The sequence below is a fragment of the Mesocricetus auratus genome, unplaced genomic scaffold (genome assembly GCF_017639785.1).
Source record: "Mesocricetus auratus isolate SY011 unplaced genomic scaffold, BCM_Maur_2.0 Super-Scaffold_100691, whole genome shotgun sequence".
In the NCBI taxonomy this organism is placed as follows: Eukaryota; Metazoa; Chordata; class Mammalia; order Rodentia; family Cricetidae; genus Mesocricetus; species Mesocricetus auratus.
The window spans coordinates 17,931,463-17,954,259 of NW_024429267.1; the positions used below are offsets into that span (position 1 = coordinate 17,931,463).

General features: G+C 44.9%; 1 protein-coding gene across 2 annotated transcripts in view; it reads right to left on the reverse strand.

Annotated features, from left to right (window-relative positions):
• Positions 1 to 395, reverse strand: part of Slc17a5 (solute carrier family 17 member 5) — a 35,430-nt gene extending 35,035 nt beyond the window's left edge. The window contains exon 1 of one of the 2 annotated variants that reach the window (XM_040739972.1): positions 196 to 395. In XM_040739972.1, coding sequence (XP_040595906.1) covers positions 196 to 289 — 94 coding nt within the window. In that variant the 5' untranslated portion in view covers positions 290 to 395. The remainder of the gene's footprint in view (positions 1 to 195) is intronic. The other variant, XM_005073703.4, reaches the window with a different exon arrangement.
• Between the last annotated feature and the right edge of the window lie 22,402 nt (positions 396 to 22,797).

The window sequence follows — 22,797 nt, forward strand, 5'->3', positions numbered from 1 at the left end:
TTGCTCATTGACTCGTAGGATAACCCCGGCCCCGAAGTGCTTCAGCCCCCGCCAGCGCAGGCAGCTCCGGCCGGTCCCGGGGGGCTGCATCTGTCCCCTCAGCCCGCAGCCACTCCCTCCAGGCGCCCACGGCCGGGAGCCACCCGCCGCCCGGAACGCTACCGCAAGCAGCCCCTCGGTGGTCCAGCCGCTCACCCGCTTCGGCCTGCCGGGCGCTCGGCAGGAGCGGGGTGCTGTCCGACTTCTCCTCCTCATCGTTCATCGCCGGACCCCGAAGCAGGGGCCTCATGACTCCCGGAGAGCAGATGTGCTGATGTTGTTGTTCAGCCAACAATGCTCACGGGAGGACATCCCCAGCGTCGTCTAGCCGGGAGGGACGGGATTTAGCTCCGCCTCTTGCGTCACCTAGGTCCCGCCCATCTCTGACCGCCGGTTCCTAAGGCGCCATTTTAACTTCGGGCAACTCCAATGTGGGCGTGGTGTGGCGTGGTGGGCGTGGCTGGAGTGGGCGTGGCGTTTGCTTAGCGCGTCGAGGGCGGTAGGGAATCCAGGCTTCGGCGGATTTCACTCGGGTTCTTGAGGGACAGGGGCAACCTGGAGGCGGTGACGGTGCTTTCATCGCGCAGTGATAGGATGTTAGGGAAGTGGACAGGGGACGCTTGACCTCCAGATGTCTGTACTAGAGTTCCCGACTGTTAGCAATCTTTGTCATAGGACAGCATGTAGATTTTGAGGTGGAAAAGCAGTAAAGAAAAACATGTTTTGTCCGACGAACTGCCTGTTTCACGGGTGAACCTTAATGTAGGCAGCTGTTTTTTTCCCCTCTGGGAAGGTATTATGGATCGAACCCAGGGCCTCATGCATACTAGACCATTGACTTAAATTCCCAGCCGGCAGGCCGCGTGATGTTCAAGCATGGTGGGGGTTTTCTCTGTTAATCTAATTTGGAAAGGTTTTTCCTACTGCTGACTCTAAGAAAGAGGAACTGGGTAAATGCCCCAGTCAGCCTTGTTGGGCCTTTGGGCCTCTGAGTAATAAAGGCCATTTCTGCAGACAAATGGAAAAGACAGGATGTGGATGTCCTTGGAGAAAGCCAGGCAGACCAAAGAATAACAAAGGCTTGCACGCCAGTAACTCAGTAAGCCATGTGAGGTCCCTGTCTAGAAGAAGGGCTAAGGGTTTCTGAAGAACTCCGGGCTAGTAAATGTGGGGCCAGTTTTCAACCATCATATCTTGTAGACGTGTAGAGATAGGCCTCTTGAGCATGCGCACTCCCACCTGGTAAATCCTTTAAAAATGTTTAGACAGTTTTAGTTTTGGTATGGTTCATTTGCTGTGTCGGTTTGTTTGTCTCCCACATGGGTGGATGTCAATCAATTTGAAGGTTTGATTAGAACAAAAAGACTAGCTTCCCTTTTCTCATCTCATTCCCCAGAGACGATGGGAAGAGGGGATCCTCCAGCTGACTGTCTTCAGACTTCAGTGGAAAGAGCCCTCTGGGGTCTCAGCTTTCCGCACCACTGCTGGCCTGTATGAGCCAGTAGGTTTGCTCTCCACTGTATCTCCTCTCTCCTATTGATTCTGTTTCTCCGAGAAAAGACGGTTAATGTCCTTCTTGGAAAGCACAGGGAATCCGATTCCAACAGCCTTGAAGATTTGCTAATTATGGCAACACCATGTTTCCTTAAGTACACTTTTTACTTGAGAAGGTTCGGGTTACAGAAAAGTCGCAAAGTCGATACAGAGAGTTTGAGGTAGGATAGGAAGGCAGAGTTTGAGAGAACACAGAAAAGAAGCCCCTCACTCCCATGTCTGGGTGAAGGCTCCTGCCAGCTGAGTTAAGAATGCCTGCACAATTAACAAATTTACTGTGAAGGGTTGTCTGTGCTGTTCTTTTTTTGTGTGTGTGTGTGTGTGTGTGTGTGTGTGTGTGTGTGTGCTGTTCTTTTAACACAGGTAGTTTCAATAATGTTAAAATAGTAACCGAAGCATGCCAAAGGTCTAAGCCTGTGTGTCCTTGGGTGAGGCCTTTCCCCCTTCCCAACTGTAAACCTTGACTCTGACAAGAAGGCCATTGTGCAACCCTTGGTTTTATCTCGTTAGGCTGCAATCCTATCTAAGGCAACTGGACAGACACACTGTAATCTCATTTACAGTCTCTCAGACTTTCTTCATTTTTGCTGACCTTGTCAGTTTTATAGAATACTGATGGAGATTCTGTCTCAAAAACCAATCAGCCAACCAAGCAACAAATGGTAAGAAAAGAAACTCTAATAAGGTGTTGACACTTTCCCCTGGGTTCATCTCACACGTGCTGTTTGCTGAATGCATCCATTTGGGGACCCTCTGTGTGGAAGGTGAAATCCAGTCTTCGGTGTGGAGCACAGGCCCTTACAATCCCAGTTATGCTTCCAGGTTCCCCTTCCTCCATTCCTGCCAGGTCCTCTTTATACGTCGCTCTCCGCCTTGCGCCTTATACATAATGTAGACCCTGCCATCCTCGAGACATCCTCCCACTTGCTTCATTTCCCCATGGGGGGCATTTATTTTTATTTTATGTATGACTATTTTTGTTTTTTTGTTTTTTCGAGACAGGGTTTCTCTGTATTGTTTTAGAGGCTGTCCTGGAACTCACTGTGTAGACCACGTTGGCCTCGAACTCACAGAGATCCACCTGCCTCTGCCTCCCGAGTGCTGGGATTAAAGGTGTGTGCCACCAACGCCCGGCTATGTATGACTATTTTGCCTGCATGTATGTAGATGCATAATATTCATGTCTGGTGCCTGCAGAAGTGAGAAGCGAGTGTCAGATTTCCTGAAACTGGAGTTACAGATGGCTGTCAGCTGCCGTGTGGGTGCTGGGAACCGGACCTGGGTCTTCTGTAAAAATGTCAGATGCTCTTAACTGCTTAGCCATCTCTCCAGACCCTGAAATGTCATTTTTTTTTTGAGACAGCGTTTCTCTGTAGCCATGGCTGTCCTGGAACTTGATCTGTAGACCAGGCTGCCCTGGAACTCATAGAGATTAACCTGCCTCTGCCTCTGCCTCTAGAGTGCTGGGATTAAAGACTGAAATGTCACCTTTTATTTAGCAGCTCCTCCACAATCTCTCCCTTATCTTCTGCTCCTATGCATGTTGTACAGACTCTCATCACAGCACGTTGCTTGAGAGTTACTGAAGACAGTCTAATAGAATGTGGGGTAGGTCATCAATAGTAAAACCTTCACCCGTTCCCATTTCTAGCTCCAAGTACAGAACATTGAGGAAGCCTCATATTATGCATCAGGTACTGTCCTGGTTGTTGTGGGGTGAGTACCCAGAGGCTTCAAACAAGCTTTCTGCCTTCAGGGCACTTATATGGGAAAAGTTCCTTAAAGGAAATATTCCTTCTTACTATCTAAAGTATAAGACATTTCCCTAATAGTTATGAAAGTTAGGGGACAGATTTTCATTTCTACATTTGGGAGCATAAGTGTCATATGAGTCCTGTATTCCAGAGGAGGCAAGAAGTTTTTGAATCTGAATCTAGACATCCGTGTGAGCATTGGCTGTCAACTTTGACTGGATCTGAAACTAAGAGAGTCTGAGCCACCTGTGCAGGATTTTCTTGATTAAGTTAACAGACGTGGAAATACCCACCCTAAATCGAGTGTGGGCCGGTTAGAATGAGGTTCAGGAGGAAAGCTTTTGCTTTTTGCCTGCTTGCCTTTGCGTCTTGCGGGTGAGTTTCTCTTCCCTGTGTGAGTTCGTCTACCTTGTTGCCGCTGCCACCATTACTTACTGACATCAGAAATCAGGTGCTTTGACTTTCCTGTGTGTGCTGAAGACAAGTGGCTCTCCAGGAGTCCTCCAGGCTTTCGGCATTGATTGGGACTGCCGAGCCATCCACCAGGCTTTCAGCATCGATCGATTGGGACTGCCGAGCCATCCACCAGGCTTTCAGCATCGATCGATTGGGATCGCCGAGCCATCCAGCCTCGTGAACCGAGCAGCTACCAGTTCTTAGCTTCCCCACAGTAAAGACAGTTACTGTGGACCGGTTAGACCATACCTTAAGCCGAGTCCGCTTTGTATACTCTCTGTACCGGTTCTGTTCCTCTAGAGGATCCTGACACCTGACACCACGTTCTGCTTCTTCCCGGAAGCTGTACTGTCAGATGCCCTTTGATAGTGATTAAAACAATAGCAAAGCAAGGTTGGTAAATGCAGTTATCTGCTGTGTTCATGATAGCATGTGTTCATTAGCGGAGTGTGAATCCCTCTTCCCTTAGTGCTTTTCAGCTTAAATGGGAAATCTTACCTTACATGAAGGTGGTTGCTTATTTATATTTTCTTGTACCGGGGAGTTGAACGCCAAGCCTTTTAACATTAGGAAAGCCTCTACCTTTGTGCTGTTCCCCAGCCCATGAGCATTGCAAATAACCACTTTAATCCACACTTTTACTTATTTCGTGTATGTATGTGTGCATGAGTGCATGAGTGTGCGTGAGTGTGCACGAGTGTGTGCCGTGCGTGTACGACTGAAAGTGATGCACATGTGAAGGTCAGAAAAGCGGCTACCAGGAGTTACTAGCTAGTCTCTCTTCACCACGTGGGTCCTGGGGATTGAACTCAGGGTCATCAGGCTTGGAGGCAGGCACCTTTACCCATTGAACAGTCTTGCCAGCAAATAAATAACCAAATTAAAGGGAAGGGCGATTGTATGGCAATTGAATGAGGTGAGCTAAAAGTGCACACAAAACAACTCAAAACTGGGTGACTCAGGCAGATGAGAAAATTAAGGGTAAAGTCTGTTTTGAGAAGGCATCAAACAGTGCTGTTGCATCAACCTTTCCTTTCTGATCAGAATCCTTCCTTCCTGCCTTCCTTCCTTCCTTCCCTCCTCTCCCTTTCCCTCTCCCCCTCCTCCTCCCCCTCTCCCTCCCCTCTCTCTCTTTCTCTCTGTGACAGGGTTTTCCTGTGTAGTCTTGGCTGTCCTGGAACTCTCTCTGTAGACCAGGCTGTTGATGAACTCACAGAGATCTGCTGCCTCTGCCTCCTGAGTGCTGGGATTAAAGGGGTGCACCCCACCACCCCCTGGCAGTCAGACTTCTTTCTGCATATACATGTGTATTTTCCTGTTAATGAAAAGTGTAGAGGCTCATAAATATTGTTGTTATTTATATAACAGAAAGAAAAAAATCACCATAATCTGAAAGACACTGCTGCGAGGTACAACCCATATATAAAAATCTTCGTGCATCCCTCCTTCTGTCCCTTCCTGTCTCCCCCCCACTTCCTCTTTTTTTCCTGTACTTGGGATGGAAGCCGTGACCTTTGGCATACTAGGCAAGCAGTCCACCAGTCTACCATTGAGCTACACCCTAAACTACACGTTTAATGACTGCAGTTTGATGGGATTGGACAGATAGAGCCTACACCTATGATATCATCCACAGTCAAAGTAACACCCAAAAGTTTCTTTGTGCCTTTTGTTGTGGTTGGGACACTTAACATGGGATCTACCTTTTTTAAGTGGATAGTTCACTATTCCTAACCATACATTTTATGCAGTGCTGTATGTTCAAGAACTTATTCATATTGTTGAACTGAAATTTTATACCTATACATATTAAAATTTTAATTTAATTTTTTTTTCGAGACAGGGTTTCTCTGTGGCTTTGGAGGCTGTCCTGGAACTCACTTGGTAGTCCAGGCTGGTCTCGAACTCACAGAGATCCGACTGCCTCTGCCTCCCGAGTGCTGGAATTAAAGGCGTGCGCCACCAATGCCCGGCTAATTTTTAATTTTTTAAATTGCATTTCTCTCCGGGCGTTGGTGGCACACGACTTTAATCCCAGCACTCAGGAGGCAGAGGCAGGAGGATCTCTGTGAGTTTGAGACTAGCCTGGTGTACTGAGCGAGTTCCAGGACAGCCTCCAAAACAATACAGAGGAACCCTGTCTCGAACCCCCCCCCCAAAATTGCATTTCTCAGGAATAAAGCTTGCAATCCTATAAATCTAGCACTAATTAAAATGTTATACTGCTACTAAATCTGGACATTAAGACTCAGTTATTTCTATCTTAAAAAAATTCAGTCAGACTCAAATCCCTATTAATATAAATAACTAAATGTAAAAAGAACTTGACAACAAAGCCCCAAAATGTGGTTTAGAGACTGTTCTAGGAAGAAAGAAGTTTAAAAATATTTTGAAGGATAGAGTACCCAAAGTTATCTAATCTGTTAGAATTTGTACTTTCCTCTACATGGATTTGTGCTTATTTGGAAAACTAACCCACTAGTCCTATTGCTTTTTGTGGCACTGTTTTTTCCTGTCTTAGCCATATTGATGTCTGTAAAGTCACATCCTGTACCACATTTTTTTTTTTTGTGAAGAACCTCAGTGAGATGATAAGGGAAAGCAGCTCCTTTTTGTTCACTACAGGTTTTTCCCTAGCAAAAGCACTATGGGTAGGCTGTTGGGAGGGTTTCTACCTGATGGAGAAGAGATGACCACAGTATGGCTAAGAAGTGATGTTATTAATTTCTTAAAGCAACTGAGCCAACAGCTTGCAAGCTATAATTCACAGTAAACTCATGCTTTTGCTCCATATAGTATATGTGTCAGACATAGTAGTGCACATACTATTTACTTTTCAAAATATTCATGGGCCTAGATACAATTTTTGTGTTATTTATGTTTCCAAGATAAGATTTCTCTGTGTAGCCTTGGCTGTCCTGTCTGAAGACCAGGCTGGCCTTGAATTGACAGAGACCCAACTGCTTCTGCCTCCTGAGTGCTGGGATTAAATGCATGTGTCACACTGCCCAGCCTTTTTTTTAGTTATTATTTTTAAGTGTGGATGTGTGTGTGTGTGTGTGTGTGTGTGTGTGTGTGTGTGTGTGTGTGTGTGTGTGTGTGTGATTGCAGTACTTGCAGAGGCCGGAAGGGAGTGTTGGGTCCCCTGAAGCTGGAGTTACAGAGAGTTGTGAACCATCTGACATGGTGGTGGGAGTTGAATTCCTCCTCTGCAAGAGTGGTATGTACCCTGAACTGCTGAGCCATCTCCTTAGCCCCTGATTCTTATTTTACAGCTGAAGAAACCTAAAGTCATCGAGAGTAAAGTGCTTAAGCAAGGAAGGATCCGAATGTGTGTCCCTCTGACTTCTAATCCCTTGTTCTTCCCATGTTTTGTTCCAGTCGATGAATCCCCAAGCACAGGGTGCTAAGAAGTTGATTAGTTTGTTGGTCTAATACCAGAACCCATCATCAGTGGGGAGAGTTTCAGGATGAGGACTTGTATACTAGAGTGCCTCAGGCTAGAACTGAGGAGTGCAGATTCCATTGCTAAGTCCAGTGGGCTGGCAGAGTCAATGAGAACTCCAAGAAAGTTGGAAGGCAGGAGGACATCACTAGCCAGGCCCACTTTTGGGGGAAGGCGTGGGTTCGAATCCCACTTCTGACACCATTTTGTTAAGTGAAGGTTTTTTCCTTGCTAGCTGCTTTGGTTTATCCCCCGCCAGTTGCCTGGGCTCTGCTGCTTTGTAGTCCCCAAATAAACACACAAGACGCTGTATTAATTATGAAGCTGTTGGCCTTGCTTGTTTCTTACTGTCTAGCTCTGCTTTAAGTAATTACCCCATAATTGTTAATCTAAGTATGTCTCTTACCGGAGAATAGTTCCGGGCTCCTACCCCATGGTGTTACATCTCGAACTCTCTTGTGTTTCTCCTTCCCAGAATCCTCCTGGACTCCTAGTCCCACCCATCTAGATTCCTATTGGCCAACAGTGCTTTATTAACAAATGTACAGGACTTCCCCCATCAGACATCAGATACCAGATTACAAGGACAAAAGAACTTTGGGGCTGGAGAGATAGCTTAGTGGTTATGAGGGCTTGCTGTGTAGTCATGAGGACCAGTTTTTCCGATCCCAGCACTCATGGGACAATCCTAGTGCCCTGCAAAAGCCTGTAACTCCAGCTCCTAGGAATCTTCCGCCCTCTTTTGGTGTCTGTGAACACACACACACACACACACACACACACACACACACACACACACACACACACTGAAAAAAACAAACTAAAAAGGATCTTTGGTAACATGGTGTTTTCAAAAGTATCAAATGCTCAGGAAGTATATTTTGGGAATAGAAATACAGTCTTAGCCCACACTTAGAGGGATGGTGTTAGCTAACTCCCTTACTGTAACAAACTTCTGAGATAATCAACTTATATAGAGAAAAGTTTTTTTCTCCTTCTGAGGATTGAACCTAGAGTCTCGAACATCCTTGATTTTGGGTTTCCCAATCTCTAGACCTGTGAGAAATAAATTTCCAGGTTTATATGTCATGTAGTCTGTTACAGCATGGAATGGCTCAAGATACATTGTAACAGAATGTCTATTCTTCCTGCTCCTTGGCTTTGACTGCTAAGCACCGACTTGGGTGTAGAAAAGGATGGGGCTGCGAGGCAGTTTGTGTGTTCTTTCGTAATATGGTGCATTAACTCCTGTGAGCACTAGGTGGCAGGCTGGTGCAGAATAATCACAGTGGGAGAAAATTGGCCTTTGGGCTCACATGGCACTGGCTAGCTGAAAACCATCTGCATTGCTTTCACAGGGCTTGGAATGTAAGGTTTGTGTGAATTCAAGTGCTTGTTGCTTCATTTCTTATAATTTCTGATTTTAGGCATTCAGATACAGACTACAGGTCTGACTGTAGATAAAAAAACTATTTCCTTCCTTAATGTTATTGCATAAGCCCCTAGATGGATAGTTAGACTTTAGAGAGGTCACAATATAAACGATCTGAATATTCTCTGAAATCTAACTTTGATTACCCAATGAAAGTAAAACATGCACCTACCCAAACAAAGTGACCAAAGATTCTAAAAATGGTGAGTAAAACTGTAAAGATGAATGTGTAATGACAGCTCCTGGAAGATACTGCAGCCAACAAAAGTACCCCTTTTCACTATTTTGAGAAGTCAGAAGGGCTCAGCCTAAATTGGCTTCCATCCCTGCAAGAACTCAGGCCCAGCTGTTGTCTTCTTTATCTTATTCTTTTCTGCTTTGGGATGGTGTCACCTCCACTAGTAAGGTTCAACATCTCAACCAAAGCAAAACAACTTTTGGATTGGACAAAACTCCCATTAGGGGCAAATTGCTTTGTCCCAAATGACTCCCGTAGGACCGATGTATCATTCAGTTTCTGCCTTCCATGCTTCCCAGAATATCCCCTCCGTCATCCTCCTCTCTACCCTGCCCCACCCTGTGCTGAGTAGAATCCTTGTTAAAGTTATAACTCTGCATTGCTAGTGCTGTTGCTATGCTACATATTAGACTCCAGTACTAGTGCCTAACCCCCAAACTTTTGAGACAGGGTCCTGCATGTCCAGTTTATACAGCAACAGTCAAGCAGTCCAGGAAGGAGCAGTTTATGTGTCTCTTTGTGTTAGTGTGTGCTCACAATTTAGGGTACAATTCCTCAAAGCATGTATGATGCTAATCTTTAATCCCAGCCCTCAGGATACAGAGGCAGGAGGATTTCTGTTAGACCAAAATGATCTACATAGTAAGTTTCAGGCCAGTCAAGGCTACTCCCCATCTCAAAAAAGAGAATAAAAAGCAGCAACCAACCAACAACAAAAAAGCAAAGGAAATAACAACAAAAAACTAAATGTGAAAAACAAACTTTTAGACTACTGAAAGAAAACACAGAAAACCATTTTAATGCATTTGTAGGTTTTTTTTCCAGAAGACATATAAAGCACAACTCACTAAGTTAAAATTTGGTACATTTGCTTAAGTAATAATCTAAAACTTCTATACCATAAGAGACTGTTGGAGGTTCTGTGTTGCATGGGTTAGCTGAAGAAAGGTCACTCCAGTATGAATTTAGGCCTGTGGCAGCAGAAGGTCCCACCTCTGATGGACTTTACCTCGAACAGCTGCTCAAAGGTGTATTTGTTGACAAAGTTGTTTTCTTCATGTAAACAAATTCCTTATACCAAAGTCCCTGATCTAACCTATATGTTTTCCTGAAGGAATACATCATCATACCCCTGTTACTTTAGTGTTTATTGTATACTGTTACCAGTACCCAATAATCCAAGAGCTTTCGATGTGCTGTGAGCATCTTGTGACCAGAGTCATACAAAGGCTGTAAAGCTGCTTCAGAAAGACAAGTCTATAAATTACAGAAAGTAATCACTCATTTCCACCAAGATTTCTTCAAGGTCAAAGTACGTCTAGAAAACAACTCTTCATTCACTTAGATGCAGTGAAAAACAACTATTCTGTTCTAATGTTTACCCTTGGTACAGTGACTCTGCTAGGTTCCTACAAGAGACAGAATAAACAAAGACAAGACACTAAAAAAGATGTTTAAACATATATTAATATTTAAAAATCTAGAATATGCAAACTGTCTAAAAAGTCATAAAACAAAGATGAGAGATTTCTCAGGTCGTTTGTGAGAGATAAAGTCAGAATCCTAGGGCTGGACCAAGATCTCTTGGTAGGGTGCTTGCCTATCTTGTACAAAGTCCAGGGCTACATAAAACCAAGCATGGTAGTGCATGTCTGTATTCCAAGATCCAACACTCCAGATTCAGCAGGATCAGAAAGTTCAAGGCCATCTTCAGCTATGAGTTTGAGACCAGCCTTGGAGACATAAACTGGTGGTAACGGTGGGGTGAAAGGTCATCTAGAAGTCCAAGGTTCATATATTAATCTGTGGGCGTGATCCAAGAACACACGTGATCCAAGAACACACGTGATCCAAGAACAGCAGCTAGTGTGTTTTGTGGGCAGAGCAGAACACAGGAGGGAGAGGGCAGCCACAAGGGCCTGAACGTGCAACATCAGGCTTTGATTCAGGGTGAGTCTGGAAATGAAGGCTCCATCACAAAACACACCCAACTAGGGTAGATGAGAAACTTCAGACAGCATCCCTAGTCTTGTACCCTTGGCCAACAAAGGAAAAACGTAAAGTTTCGTCAAAGTGTGACAGTTAATATTGGCTGTCAACTTGACAGAATTTAGAATCACCTAGGAGACAACCTCTGGTTAGTGCTGTGGACTAATCCTTCTGCACACTGTGAAGATGTGTTGCTCTCGTTGTTAAGAAAGAGCTGACTGGCCGGTAAACTAGGCAGGATGTTTGGGGCAGAGGAAATGCTGGGAGGAAGAAGGGTAGAGTCTGGGGCATCTGGGGAGCTCCAGAGAGAGGCGGGGGAAGGAGGAGGTGATTTGCAGTGCAGAAAGAAGGTACCGCCACGTGGCAGAGGGCAGTGGAGAAATATGAGTTAATTAAAGTTGTAAGAGATAGTTATAACAACCATAAGGTACTGGCTGAGCATTTATAATTAATAAGTCTCTGTGTGGTTTTTTGTTTTTTTGGGGGGGAGCAGCTGGTGGGACAGAGCTGATTGGGTCCTGACGGAAAAACTCTGCCTACAGCGCATACCTGAGAGAGGGGTGACTAAGGATTTCTATTTCTAGGATCAAGGCCATGGCCAAAAGGAACTTGGGGAGGAAAGGGTTTAGTTGGTGTATGTCATATTGGGTGTTTTAGTTACTTTTCTATTGCTGTGATAAGACACCATAATCAAGGCAACCTACAAAAGAAAGTGTATAATTGGCCCTGTGGTTTCAGAAGGTTTGAGTCCACGATGGCTGAGTGACAGTGTGACAGCAGGAACAGCTGGAACTCACACTTTGAAACCATAAGCCTGAGGCAGGGGGAGCATTGGTGATGGCTGGAGGCTTTTGAAACCCCATAGCCAGCTCTCAGTGAGTTTCCAACAAGAACATTCTTCCTAATCCTTCCCAAACAGTGCCGCCAACTGGGGACCAAGAACTCCAACATATCAGTCTATGGGGGCCATTCTCATTCAAACGGCTGTGCCTGGTTACAGTTCACTGAGGGAAGGGAAAGCAAGAAGCTGAAGGCAGGAATCGCATGCTTGCTCCGTTCGGTTTCTTATTCAAGTCACGTGATACCCACCCAGCAGCATCAGTATCTTCCCACAATGGGCTGGGCCTTCTTAAATCAATCATTAAACAAAGAAAATGCCTCATAGTTTCGCCCCTAGGTCCATTTTATGGAGGCATTTTATTGATTGAGGTCCCCTCTTCTCAGCCAACAAAAAACTGTCAGTCACAGGAGGTTTTTAGATTACATCCATCGAAGTGGGAAGACACACCCTAATCGAGGAGACGACCATTCCATGGGCTAAGGCTCCCTCAAACTGTGACCCACATGAACCCTTCCTTCCTTAAGCCCTTTTGTTGGCTCTTTGTTTATGTTTACAGCAACACGAGGAGAAACATACTAGAAACCTAGCAGAAAACATACTAGAGGCACAGCTGTTGCTGTGATAATAACCTGACCACATGGCTTAAAGGGTTTTGGAATTGCTTTCAGGAAGAATATGGAAGAGTTTGGAACTTGGGACTAGAAAAGTCCTAGGACACTGTGAATGGTGTTTCACGGGCCATTCTGTTGTGAGTCCCAGGATGTGGAAAGAAAGGTGGGCAGTGGAATCTTCCCTCATGAGGTTTTAGTGGGGAACTGTGTAGGAACTGAGCTAGAGGTCATTTGTAAGATATTCTGGAAAAGAATCTGTTAGATTTCTGCCTGCTCTGGTGTATCCACCAGAGAAGACTCCTCTGACACTGGTTTAAAGCAATAAGAGAAGTCTTTTTTTTTTTTTTTTTTTTTTTTTTTTTTGGAGACAGGGTTTCTCTGTGGCTTTGGAGGCTGTCCTGGAACTAGCTCTTGTAGACCAGGCTGGCCTCGAACTCACAGAGATCCGCCTGCTTCTGCCTCCCGAGTGCTGGGATTAAAGGCGTACGCCACCAACGCCGGGTTAGTGCCAACTTTGTGATGCGGTGTTGAACCAGTGTTTAGTTAGTGAGCAAACAACTGAGAATACACGAATGAATGACAGTCACGTTACCCAACAAAGCTGTATTTTTTAAATTTCTATTTTTTATTTTATTATTCATTTTATTTTATTTATTTTCTTTTAGTTTTGTGTGTGTGTGTGTGTTTGTTTTTTTTTCCTCTCTGATGACTCTAGCCTGACACACAAAACCAGCTAGTACATAGATTAACATACTTCAGGTAACAATAACAGTTAGCCAAAGAAGCCAAAAGCAAGGTTAGTGCATTTAGAGACTTTCCCAGGACTGTGGACTATGATGGATTGGATCTTTTGTTTTCATTTTGGCAGGGGATGCTGTCCATGTGCTGAGTTGTATGGCCTGAAGGGTACTTCTAAGTTGGAGTCAGTTATGTTATGGTCTGGGCGCCTCTAAGGCCTGGTGAACATGCCCATGTCTTGAGAACCCAAGTAAAGCTGGATACAGGCACAATGGACTACTTCGATTGGCAGAGGAACTTGAAAGACAAGTTCAGGTTGTGGCTTGGGGACTGCTGCTGCTCTCACCCGAGTCTGCTGTGGAAGAACCAAAAGTGAAGCAGAAAGACGTTGAAAAATGAGCAGTTGGAAAGGACAGGAGTGTGAAGTTTAACCTGACGGGGCAGGCTTGAAAGCATCTGTAATTGTTACGGAGATTATCACCCTGAAAGAGAAGTTCGGGGCTTTACACTGGGACAGCAGGAAAGGTGTTCTGAAGAAAGACTGTCCACCAGAGGCTCCCCCTAGTGAAAATGCAAACACAGAGAAGCCTGCAATGAAAGTGCCATGGGAAGAGTTTCCCTGCTCGAAACCAGCTACCTCCGAAAGACTCCCAAGGGTCAACATGCTCAGGCTGCTGCAGTTAAGGCCTATGACAGTGGCTCTCAACCTTCCTAGTGCTGGACCCTTTAATACAGTTCCTCATGCTGTGATGGCCCCAACCAGTAAATGATTTTTTTGTTACTACGTCATAAATGTGACTTTGCTACTGTTATGAATCATAATGTAAATGTCTGATGGTCTTAGGTGATCCCTGTGAAAGGGTTGTTTGACACCCCCAAAGGGGTTGCAACCCATAGGTTAAGAAGTGCTGGTCTATGGAGTCAAACTCCATCCTGAGCTGGCAACAAAATTCAGTAGTGCCCATTTGGTACATGCCTTTGCAGGAATGAAAGATGGAGGATCGACGGGGTCATGGAATCTTGTACCACAGTTCCAAAGAGCCTCTCTGAGGCCAGGCAATGTGTATTAGGGTTGGAGTCTACTCAGAGGCCTAAGGAGGCCAGTGTATACAGCTGTGAAGGAGAAGCCTAAGGAGAATGTTGGACCATGGGATGTCTGTTGTTGGGGAAAGCTGCATGTGAGGAGGGGACCAGTCAAGAGGGGACATATATGTGCTGCCGATAATGGAGCAGGAGTGAAAGCGGGCGGCCCAAACACTTTGGAGTGCAGATGATTCCAACAAGAGCTATGGATGCTAGACCTGGAGCGGTACCATTGGAGTTTTCCCTACAAGGTTTCAGTTTTGCTTTGATCTAATCCCTCCTTGAAGTGCCCCTGTTCTTCCCTTTTAGAATGGAAATGCTTTTTTTTTTTGGTGCCATTGGACATTGGAAACACATAACTTATTTCTCATTTTCTAGGAGCTCACAGTTGAGAACTGCTGGAGTCTCAGCAGATACTCTGCACTTGTACCTTTTCAGCAGTGTTCTGGGACTGCTAAAAACAAAGCAAACCAAAAAACCAAAAAACCAAAAAACCAAAAAAACCGACGAGAACCTTTGAAGTTGAACCAAATGCATTTTGCATTATGAGATGGCCTTCCTCTTTGGAGGAAGATTATGGCTTAAAAGTGATGTGGGGGTGTCAAGTTGATAAGGAGTGGACAGACCTGTTGATAGTCAATGCTGGTTGTCAACTTGATCTAGAGTGACCTACAGACAAATATTTACCCACGTTTGTGAGTAATTTCCTAGATAGGCTAGTGGTAGGCTAGATTTCTAGCTAGGTTAGTTAGTGATAGAGGTGGGAAGACACTCTGAATGTGTGGTACATTCATGGGCTGGGGTCCTTGACTGAGTAAAGAGGAGAAAGTAGCTGACTACAAGGATTCTTCACTCTGCTTCCTGGCCCTGTGTAACCAGACACCTTACGCCTTACACCTCTGTTGCACGCCTTCAGAGGTGTACCCTCAAACCATAAGCTGAAACGTGTATGGGAAATTTAAGATAGTGTTATTTTAGAAGAGAATAAAGCTACATATGGTTGAAAATTAGATGAGCCTAAGTTCTGTACTCAGATAACAAAGTGAAGCTGGGACCATAAATTCAAGGAGCTGAGTGATTTCATGGTTGATTTCTACTTTGTTTTTAGTTCTTATTTTTATGCATGGGTGCACGCACTCTTATGTGTATGGGCACAGTTGAGTGCACATGTGTGGAGGTCAGGACAACTCTGGGTGTTATCTTTAGGAATACAATTCAACTCTTTTGAGAAAAGGCTCTTCACTGTTGGTCCAGAGCTCACCAGTTAGGCTAGGTTCGATTGGCAGCGAACCCCAGGGATCCTCCTGCTTTTCTTTCTCCAGCACCAGGAATAAAAGTGCCTATCAGTGGGTCTGGTGAGATGGTTTAGAAGGTAAGGGTATTTGTTGCCAATCCTGAGGACCTGAGTTTGATCCCTGGTACCCACATGGTGGAAGGAGGGAACTCCTGCAAGTTCTCTGATCTACATACTTATGCCATGTTAGGCATGCATTCCTACCCATCTCTAATAAACAAACAAACATATTTAAGAAAAAAAGGTGCATATCACCACACATGACATTTTTATATGGTTCTAGGGAATTAAATTTACGTCCTCATGCTTGCAATGCAATTGCTTTACAAACTAAGTACTTTCCTTAACTGCCAATTTTATTTTTATACATTGGTTATCTGTTTAATATACACATACACACACATATCTAATATATGTTAGCTATAAGCTGTAATTCAATTTAAATAATTTTATTATTCTTTTCTTTTAACAATATTTTATTTATTTTTATGTACATTGGTGTTTTGCCTGTATGCATGTCTGTGTGAGGGAACTGCCATGTGGGTGCTGGGAATTGAACCTGGGTCCTCTGGAAGAGGAGTCAGTGCTATTAACTGCTGAGCCATCTCTCCAGCCCCTATTATTCTTTTCTTGATGCAAATACCCTTTTGAAAAAATAAGTGTGTTTTTCTAGAAGTACATCCAGGCAAACACATTTTGTAGAAGAAAGTAAATATAATCTTGTACCAGCCACTGCAGTATAATTGGGTGATGCTTAACCTCTGAGCCATCTCTCCAGCCCTAATTGGGTGATGCTTACAACTAAAATATGACTGTGGAAGGGTGAGCCATGCTTAAAATAAAACATGCTTAGGGATGGGTGGGGAAATTGCTTCTGTGCCAGGAAGGCTTAACTGTGGTAGAAATCACTGACCTCAAGGATATATAGTGTTTTGTGGGAGTGATAGAGTAGGAGAGATTGATGAGCTTTCACACTCTGGGCCAGTAGCGGAAGGGAAATGGCTGCCATGGATTTTGACACAATAGGCTCCTTGTTTACCCACGAAAGAGTCGTGCGTGACTGAGGGCCACACCTAAGAGTCTGGCTCCGGCCTTTCACTAGAGGTGCACTGATGGGAAGCGTGGCATCTGGTCCGGGGAGGAGCTGTCGGAGCTGCTCGGTCGCCCCTCAACCATCAAGCGCTTTTCCATCTTTCTTTCCATTCTCCCTTGTGGCTTTGGCTTCTGAGTTTCGAAGCGTGATGTCCATGCTGCGACTGAAAGTGCCAAAGGTTAAGGTTCTGTTGAGGTGTCACCCCTGGAGTCTGTCTTTTACATCTCATCCAGAACTGTGTCATGTGGCCATGAGATTTGTCTGTTTTAGTTGCCAGCCTCTCTTGCAAAGACGCACACGAGAGATGAGAGGCAGGAAATAGGTAGTTTTCCAGTAGCCAATCTATTCTTTTCTAAGGCGAGTCTTACAGAGGTTTGTAAATCATAAGTGAACAATGAGATTAAAAGTAAGGTGATACAACCATCTGTAATGAGTCTGATGCCCTGCTTCTGGTGTGCAGGAAAACATGCAGACAGGACACTGTATATATAATAGATAAAATAAATTTAAAAAAAGTAAGGCAATACCAAGGATTTAAAATGTAGATGGGCATCTGATACAGGTCTGCGGTGTCTGAACTCAGGAGGATGATGAGTTTAAGGCCACCCTGAGCCACCCTGCCTCAAACCACGAAACAGCAGGCTGTGGTGGCATATCCCTTTAATTCCAGAACTAGCCCTCTTCTCCAGTGCTTTATACCTGGGAGGAGCTGTCTGAAACTCAGGTGCTTCTTCCTTGGCATTTCTAAATTGTTTGGTTTTTTTTTTAATCACTTTTTCCTCTCTTCATCGAGGCCTTAATCTTGCTCAAAATATGGCCATTTGGGCTATAGTCTTGACCTCTGTGCTAACATTTTTGTTGTTGAGTATTGATCACTTGGAATTTCTTATATCCTTATATTAATCTTGCTTTTGTACAAGAACCATTATTGAAAAATTCAAACATGTTGGAAATAGAGAATGCAGTGAGTCCCCTGGTGCCTGTAGCCAGTTTGAGACACTAACCTGGGGCTGTATAGTTCCCTCTCTTCCCCACTTACTCTCAAGGTACCCCGTGTGCATGTATTTTCTATTGTGGTAAGGGCTACTAAGTATAATAGTTAGCATTAAACCATTTTAAGCATGTTAATATCATTGTGCAGATAATCTCCTGCCATTCAGCACCAACACTCTTTCATCTTCCCTGGTCATTAAACAGTAGCTCTCAGTGTCTTCTCTCCATAGTCCAGGTCAACCACCATTTTACTTTCTGTGAACTTGACTCTAGGAAGCCCATGTACTTGGAAGCATATAATATTGACACTCTATGACTTGTTATTTAGTAGAGAGATATGCTCATGTTGTAGTGTGTGTCAGAACTTCCTTCCTTTTGAAAGCCACATGATATTCATTGTATTTGATATATTTTATGTACCCATTCATACATCCTTGGGCTCTTTTAACTTTTGACTACTGTGAACAATACTGTAAAGAACATGAGTGCAAACAGCTGTCTGAGTCTCTGCCTCCAGTTCCTCTGGGCATAAATTCACAAGTGGGATTTCAGGTGCACTGATGTTCTGACAGCTTCTCACAGTAGCTCTATCATGGGATGTTCCCACTAGTGATACATATAATAGCCCAAATTTCCTCATATCTTCCCTAATACTTTGCTATTTTTAATAGCCAATAAGCCTAGAGTTATTTTCATTATGCACATATGAAAGGCAAAAACCCCTTAAAATTAACCATACCTGTGACAAATAAAAATCATTTAATGATGGGCATTGGTGCATACTTGTAATTCCAGCACTCAGGAGGCAAAGGCCAGGCAAACCAGCTATTTACTTATTTATTTTTTTTGTGTTTTGAGACAGGGTTTCTCTGTAGCTTTGGAACCTGTTCTGGAACTCACTCTGTAGACCAGGCTGGCCTTGAACTCACAGAGATCTGCTTGCCTCTGCCTCCTGAGTGCTGGGATTAAAGGCATGTGCCACCAACGTCCAGCACCAGTTATTTTTAAAAGTTTGTTTAAAGCCATGGTTTCTGTCCCTGCAATCTGGGAGGGGAGGCGCTGAAGAGGTGTGTCTCCTAGGTAATCTCAATGTAGAGAGGTCGGAGGACAACTTGAAGGAGTCAGTTCTCTTTTTCTATGAAGTGAGCTCCATGAATGGAACTCAGGTCATCAGGCTTGGCAGCAAGTGCCTTTACCTGTTGAGCCATCTCAATGACCCCATGTATTAGTTACTTTTCTGTTGCTGTGATGAAACACCATGACCCACCAGAGTGACTTTGAAGGAGTTTATTTTGGTGTATGGTTCCACACAGATAAGAGTCCACCATGGTGGGGAGGCATGGAGATAAGTGGCAGGCATGATTGCAGGAACAGGAAGTAGAGAAACCCCATCTTCAACCACAGCCACGAAGCAGGGGGTGAAAAGGAAGTGGACTGAGGCTGTGAACTCTTGAAGTCTGCCCTGATGGTGCACTTCCACCAGTGTCTGGACCACCTCCCTGAGACGGTGGGGGCCATTTTCATTCAAACCATGACATCCCAAGTGACCTTTTCTTTTTAGTCAACTTTTGAAATTGTCTTTCATTATTCTACCAGTTTTAGTATCTTTGAATCATTTGGAGGAGTCCTGTTGCTTTGCTCTTTTATGATCCTCGAGTTCCTGCACTGTGATTTGAACATCTGTTGGTTTAGAGCTCTGATTGCTATTTCTCTTCTTATTGAATAGCCTACTTTTGTACTGGGGATAGCTCAGTCCCCAGTACAACTCAAAAAGGAAAATACAAATTGCTGTAACACTGACAACAAACTATCCAAGATATGAACATTCAGAAATATACTTAAAATTGGTTAAAAACCAATGTTCATGAAATAAAAGTTTAAAATTAACACAGGATTGCAGGGTCCTCCCTGCAGGTAGAGCAGGGGAAGGGCCGGTCCAGCCGGCCTCTTCCCGGGGGCTGAGTGTTGACGACTCAGACCCTCCCCCCATTAGTTACCAGGGAGAAAAAAACCACACTGAGTCTCGAGTCTGTCGAAGCAGGATCTCGATTTATTCCAACACACAGGAACTTAAGTAGGACTGAGGTAGGGGATGGGAATCTTAGGATAGGGTAAGGTGACGTGAGGAGTTAAGGGCCAATAGTATTCCACCAAGCAGGCAGGTAGCTAGGCAGGGGACAATCTTGCATCAGATCTGGCTGAGTCACCCCCACGTGGAGGTTACAGGTTAGAGACAGGTCGCTGAACTCCAGCCAGACTCAGGAGGTTACACTGGGCTTCACATCCGAGCCTTTCTTAGGCCCAACATCTCCCCCTCTTGTTTTTGTAAGAACGGTGGAAATCATGGCCTCTGTCTTAGGTGGTCCCCCATTGGGAACTTTACCTGTCCCTGAGTACCTTGTATCCAGCTCGTTGAAGGACCACTCCATGACCTGTCTTAGGATGTCCCAGTCTGTCTGAGAAGTTGCCCATCACTGGTCAGGTGGAGGGCGGGGGGAGGGATGCTCGTATGAGGACTGCCAGTCACAAAGAGCCTGGCTCCTGAGTATTGAGCCTATGATAATGAACTTCGACCTGATGAAGTTTTACTGCCTCCACCTGTTGGGGAACAAATTGCATGACCTTATTAATCATGCAGGGCCCGATAGTGAGTAAGGAGGAGGAGGAGGAGAGGCCCAAGCAGGGGGAGGAGATAGGGTAAGAAGCCATTTAAGCCAGTCCACAGCGGGTTGTCCCCGAGGTCCTGCCGTCTCCTCTCCAAGTCCTCCTGAAGCCTTTTGATCTTGTCCTGAACGATTCCTGATCTATTGGTGTAAAAACAGCACTTTTCCTGTAAAAACAAGCATATGCCTCCCTTTTTGGCTGTTAATAAGTCTAATCCCCTTGGTTCTGTAAGACTACATTCATTAACCAGGGAATCAAGCTGCTTTTGGAGATCAAGGATTGTACTAGACATGGCTTTTATGTCACTAACCAATTGGGCAGAGAGCCGTCTGTGGAGCTCAAATGCGGTGCCTAGCCCTGCAGCCCCAGTGGCCATTCCTGCAGATATTCCCAAGCCAGCAAGTAAAGGAATCATCTGTATGGCCCTCTTGGGTCTCCCGCCAATATAATCAAAAGAGGGCACAGGAAGAGCCTCATCCCCAGGAATAATATCCACATCAGGAATCAAGGTGGCTGGGGCACAAAGGCCTGTCCACTTAGTGGGCAGGAAGTCATATGCCATCCCACCTCCACAGACAAAGACCATTCCAGAAGGTGGGCAACGTTGAGTATTAGATTTGGTTGTATTTGAATTACAGAAAGATGGATCAATGTAGCCCACATCTATACTGGATTTATCAGTAGTGGTCGGGGTCCAAATCAAGCCCCAGAAAGTGACACTGGGAGGAGCTGAACATGGATGGGAAATGTGGCCGAGCAATCTTTTATAGTAGCAGGGGCATCTGTAATTGTATCATTAGAGACCACTGCAAGCGGCAGAGGAGGTCCAGATTGGAGGCAAAGCCAGCAATCCTCCACAAGGGAGGGAGTCATTTGATTTAGAAAGGCAAAGACCATTTGTAGAAGCGACTCAGTATGGGGGTTGAGCGCCAGCTCACCCCGATTTTCAGGGAGAGCGACAGGGTGATAGTTGAGCTCTGGGTACTGGGCCAAAACAAGTTGTTCTATCTTTTTATGAACTTCTTGTTCCCTAACCTGATCTTGAGCTCCCCCACCATCTGAATAACCAATGGGGGGGGCAAGTTCCCAGCAAACAGTTGCACCTAGAGCTCCAAAGCAAGGGGCAGAGGCACGCCCCCATCTCTTACAATCCAACCACTCTCACCTCCAGAGAGCACTCTATTTCGGACCCCAGTCCAGTAAGTCATTTTAGTGAAACTACTGGTGCACATTTGGGCAGTGCCATAGCAGGCCAAATGCATTGTAGGATAGAAAACGGTGCAAGGACAGGGTCCTGGCTTCCCATCAACCTGGGGAATAATCTTGGGCTTCTTTATGCATATCCACTTATTGAAATTTGAAAAAAGGGATCCTGATGTGTCAATCATATTGACTGCTATCTTGGTATCACAATCTACCTGTTGTATGACCCGAGATACTGAGTATATTCCACCCTGGCAGTCACAGGGTTTCCCCGGTAGGCGAGCCAGGATAACTTTGGCATCATGTGGGTTTCCAAATCCTCCATCACTGGGTAGGATGAGCATCATCACCCACATCTTCATTCATTCCTGGGGGGGAAACAGAGACACAGTTCTCAGGGGTGGAGCACTCCCTGGAGAAGTGATGGTCATTGTCCCCTTGTTGGGGCAAATATTTTAGGTCTCTCACTGGTACCCAAATGGGTCTTTTTTCATTTTGAGGGAAGACACATCCAAATCCTCTCCCTGCTGAGAGGAGGGGGTCTGGTCCTCTCCAGACCCCTGTCAATGGGTCCCTTCATCTGACCCAAATAGAACTGTAGGTAACCGATGATGTCCAATGTTTTTGAAATGGAGACAGGTATTTATCTTCTTTATAAAAATTTAAAATATTTAGGGTGAATAATGCCTTTTTAATTGATCATGTGGGGGTATAGATTCCCCCTTTTGTTTTTGTAATTGAGATTTGAGAACTTGATTATACCTTTCCACAACTGCTTGATTGTATGGGATGTCTGTGGAGTGTGAGATGTTCCAAGTCTTAAGGACGTCCACAAAGGCCCTGCTTACAAAGCATGGGCCATTATCTGTCTTAATCTGATCAGGCAATCCAAGGGTGGCAAAGCATTGAAGCATATGGCTAATAGCATGTTTAGCTTTTTCCCCTGGACATGTGCCGATGCCCAGCAGGCACGGGAAAAGGTGTCAATGGAGAGAAAAATATACTTTAACTTTCCAAATGGAGAATAATGAATAACATCAATTTGCCAAAGATTATTAGGACGAAGCCTTCGAGGGTTGCTTCCACTAGTTTGGAGGGGGGTATCTGAGAGAAAGGCTGGCAGGACTTACAAGTTTGGACAATCTTTTTAAGGTCCTTGACTGCACATGTGGATACTTGACCAATTAACATGGGTCAGTGAAAGGTTCAGGCATTACGCTGGCCTGCCCTGTTACCTGGCAGGATGCACTCAGGCAACACTCTGGCCAGCCCAGAGTTCTGTGAGAACCACGCAGGTGCAAAGAACCCCTTTAAAGGACTGACCCCTGCCTGCTTACGCTCTCTCTTACTCTCGTCTTCCTCTCCATCTC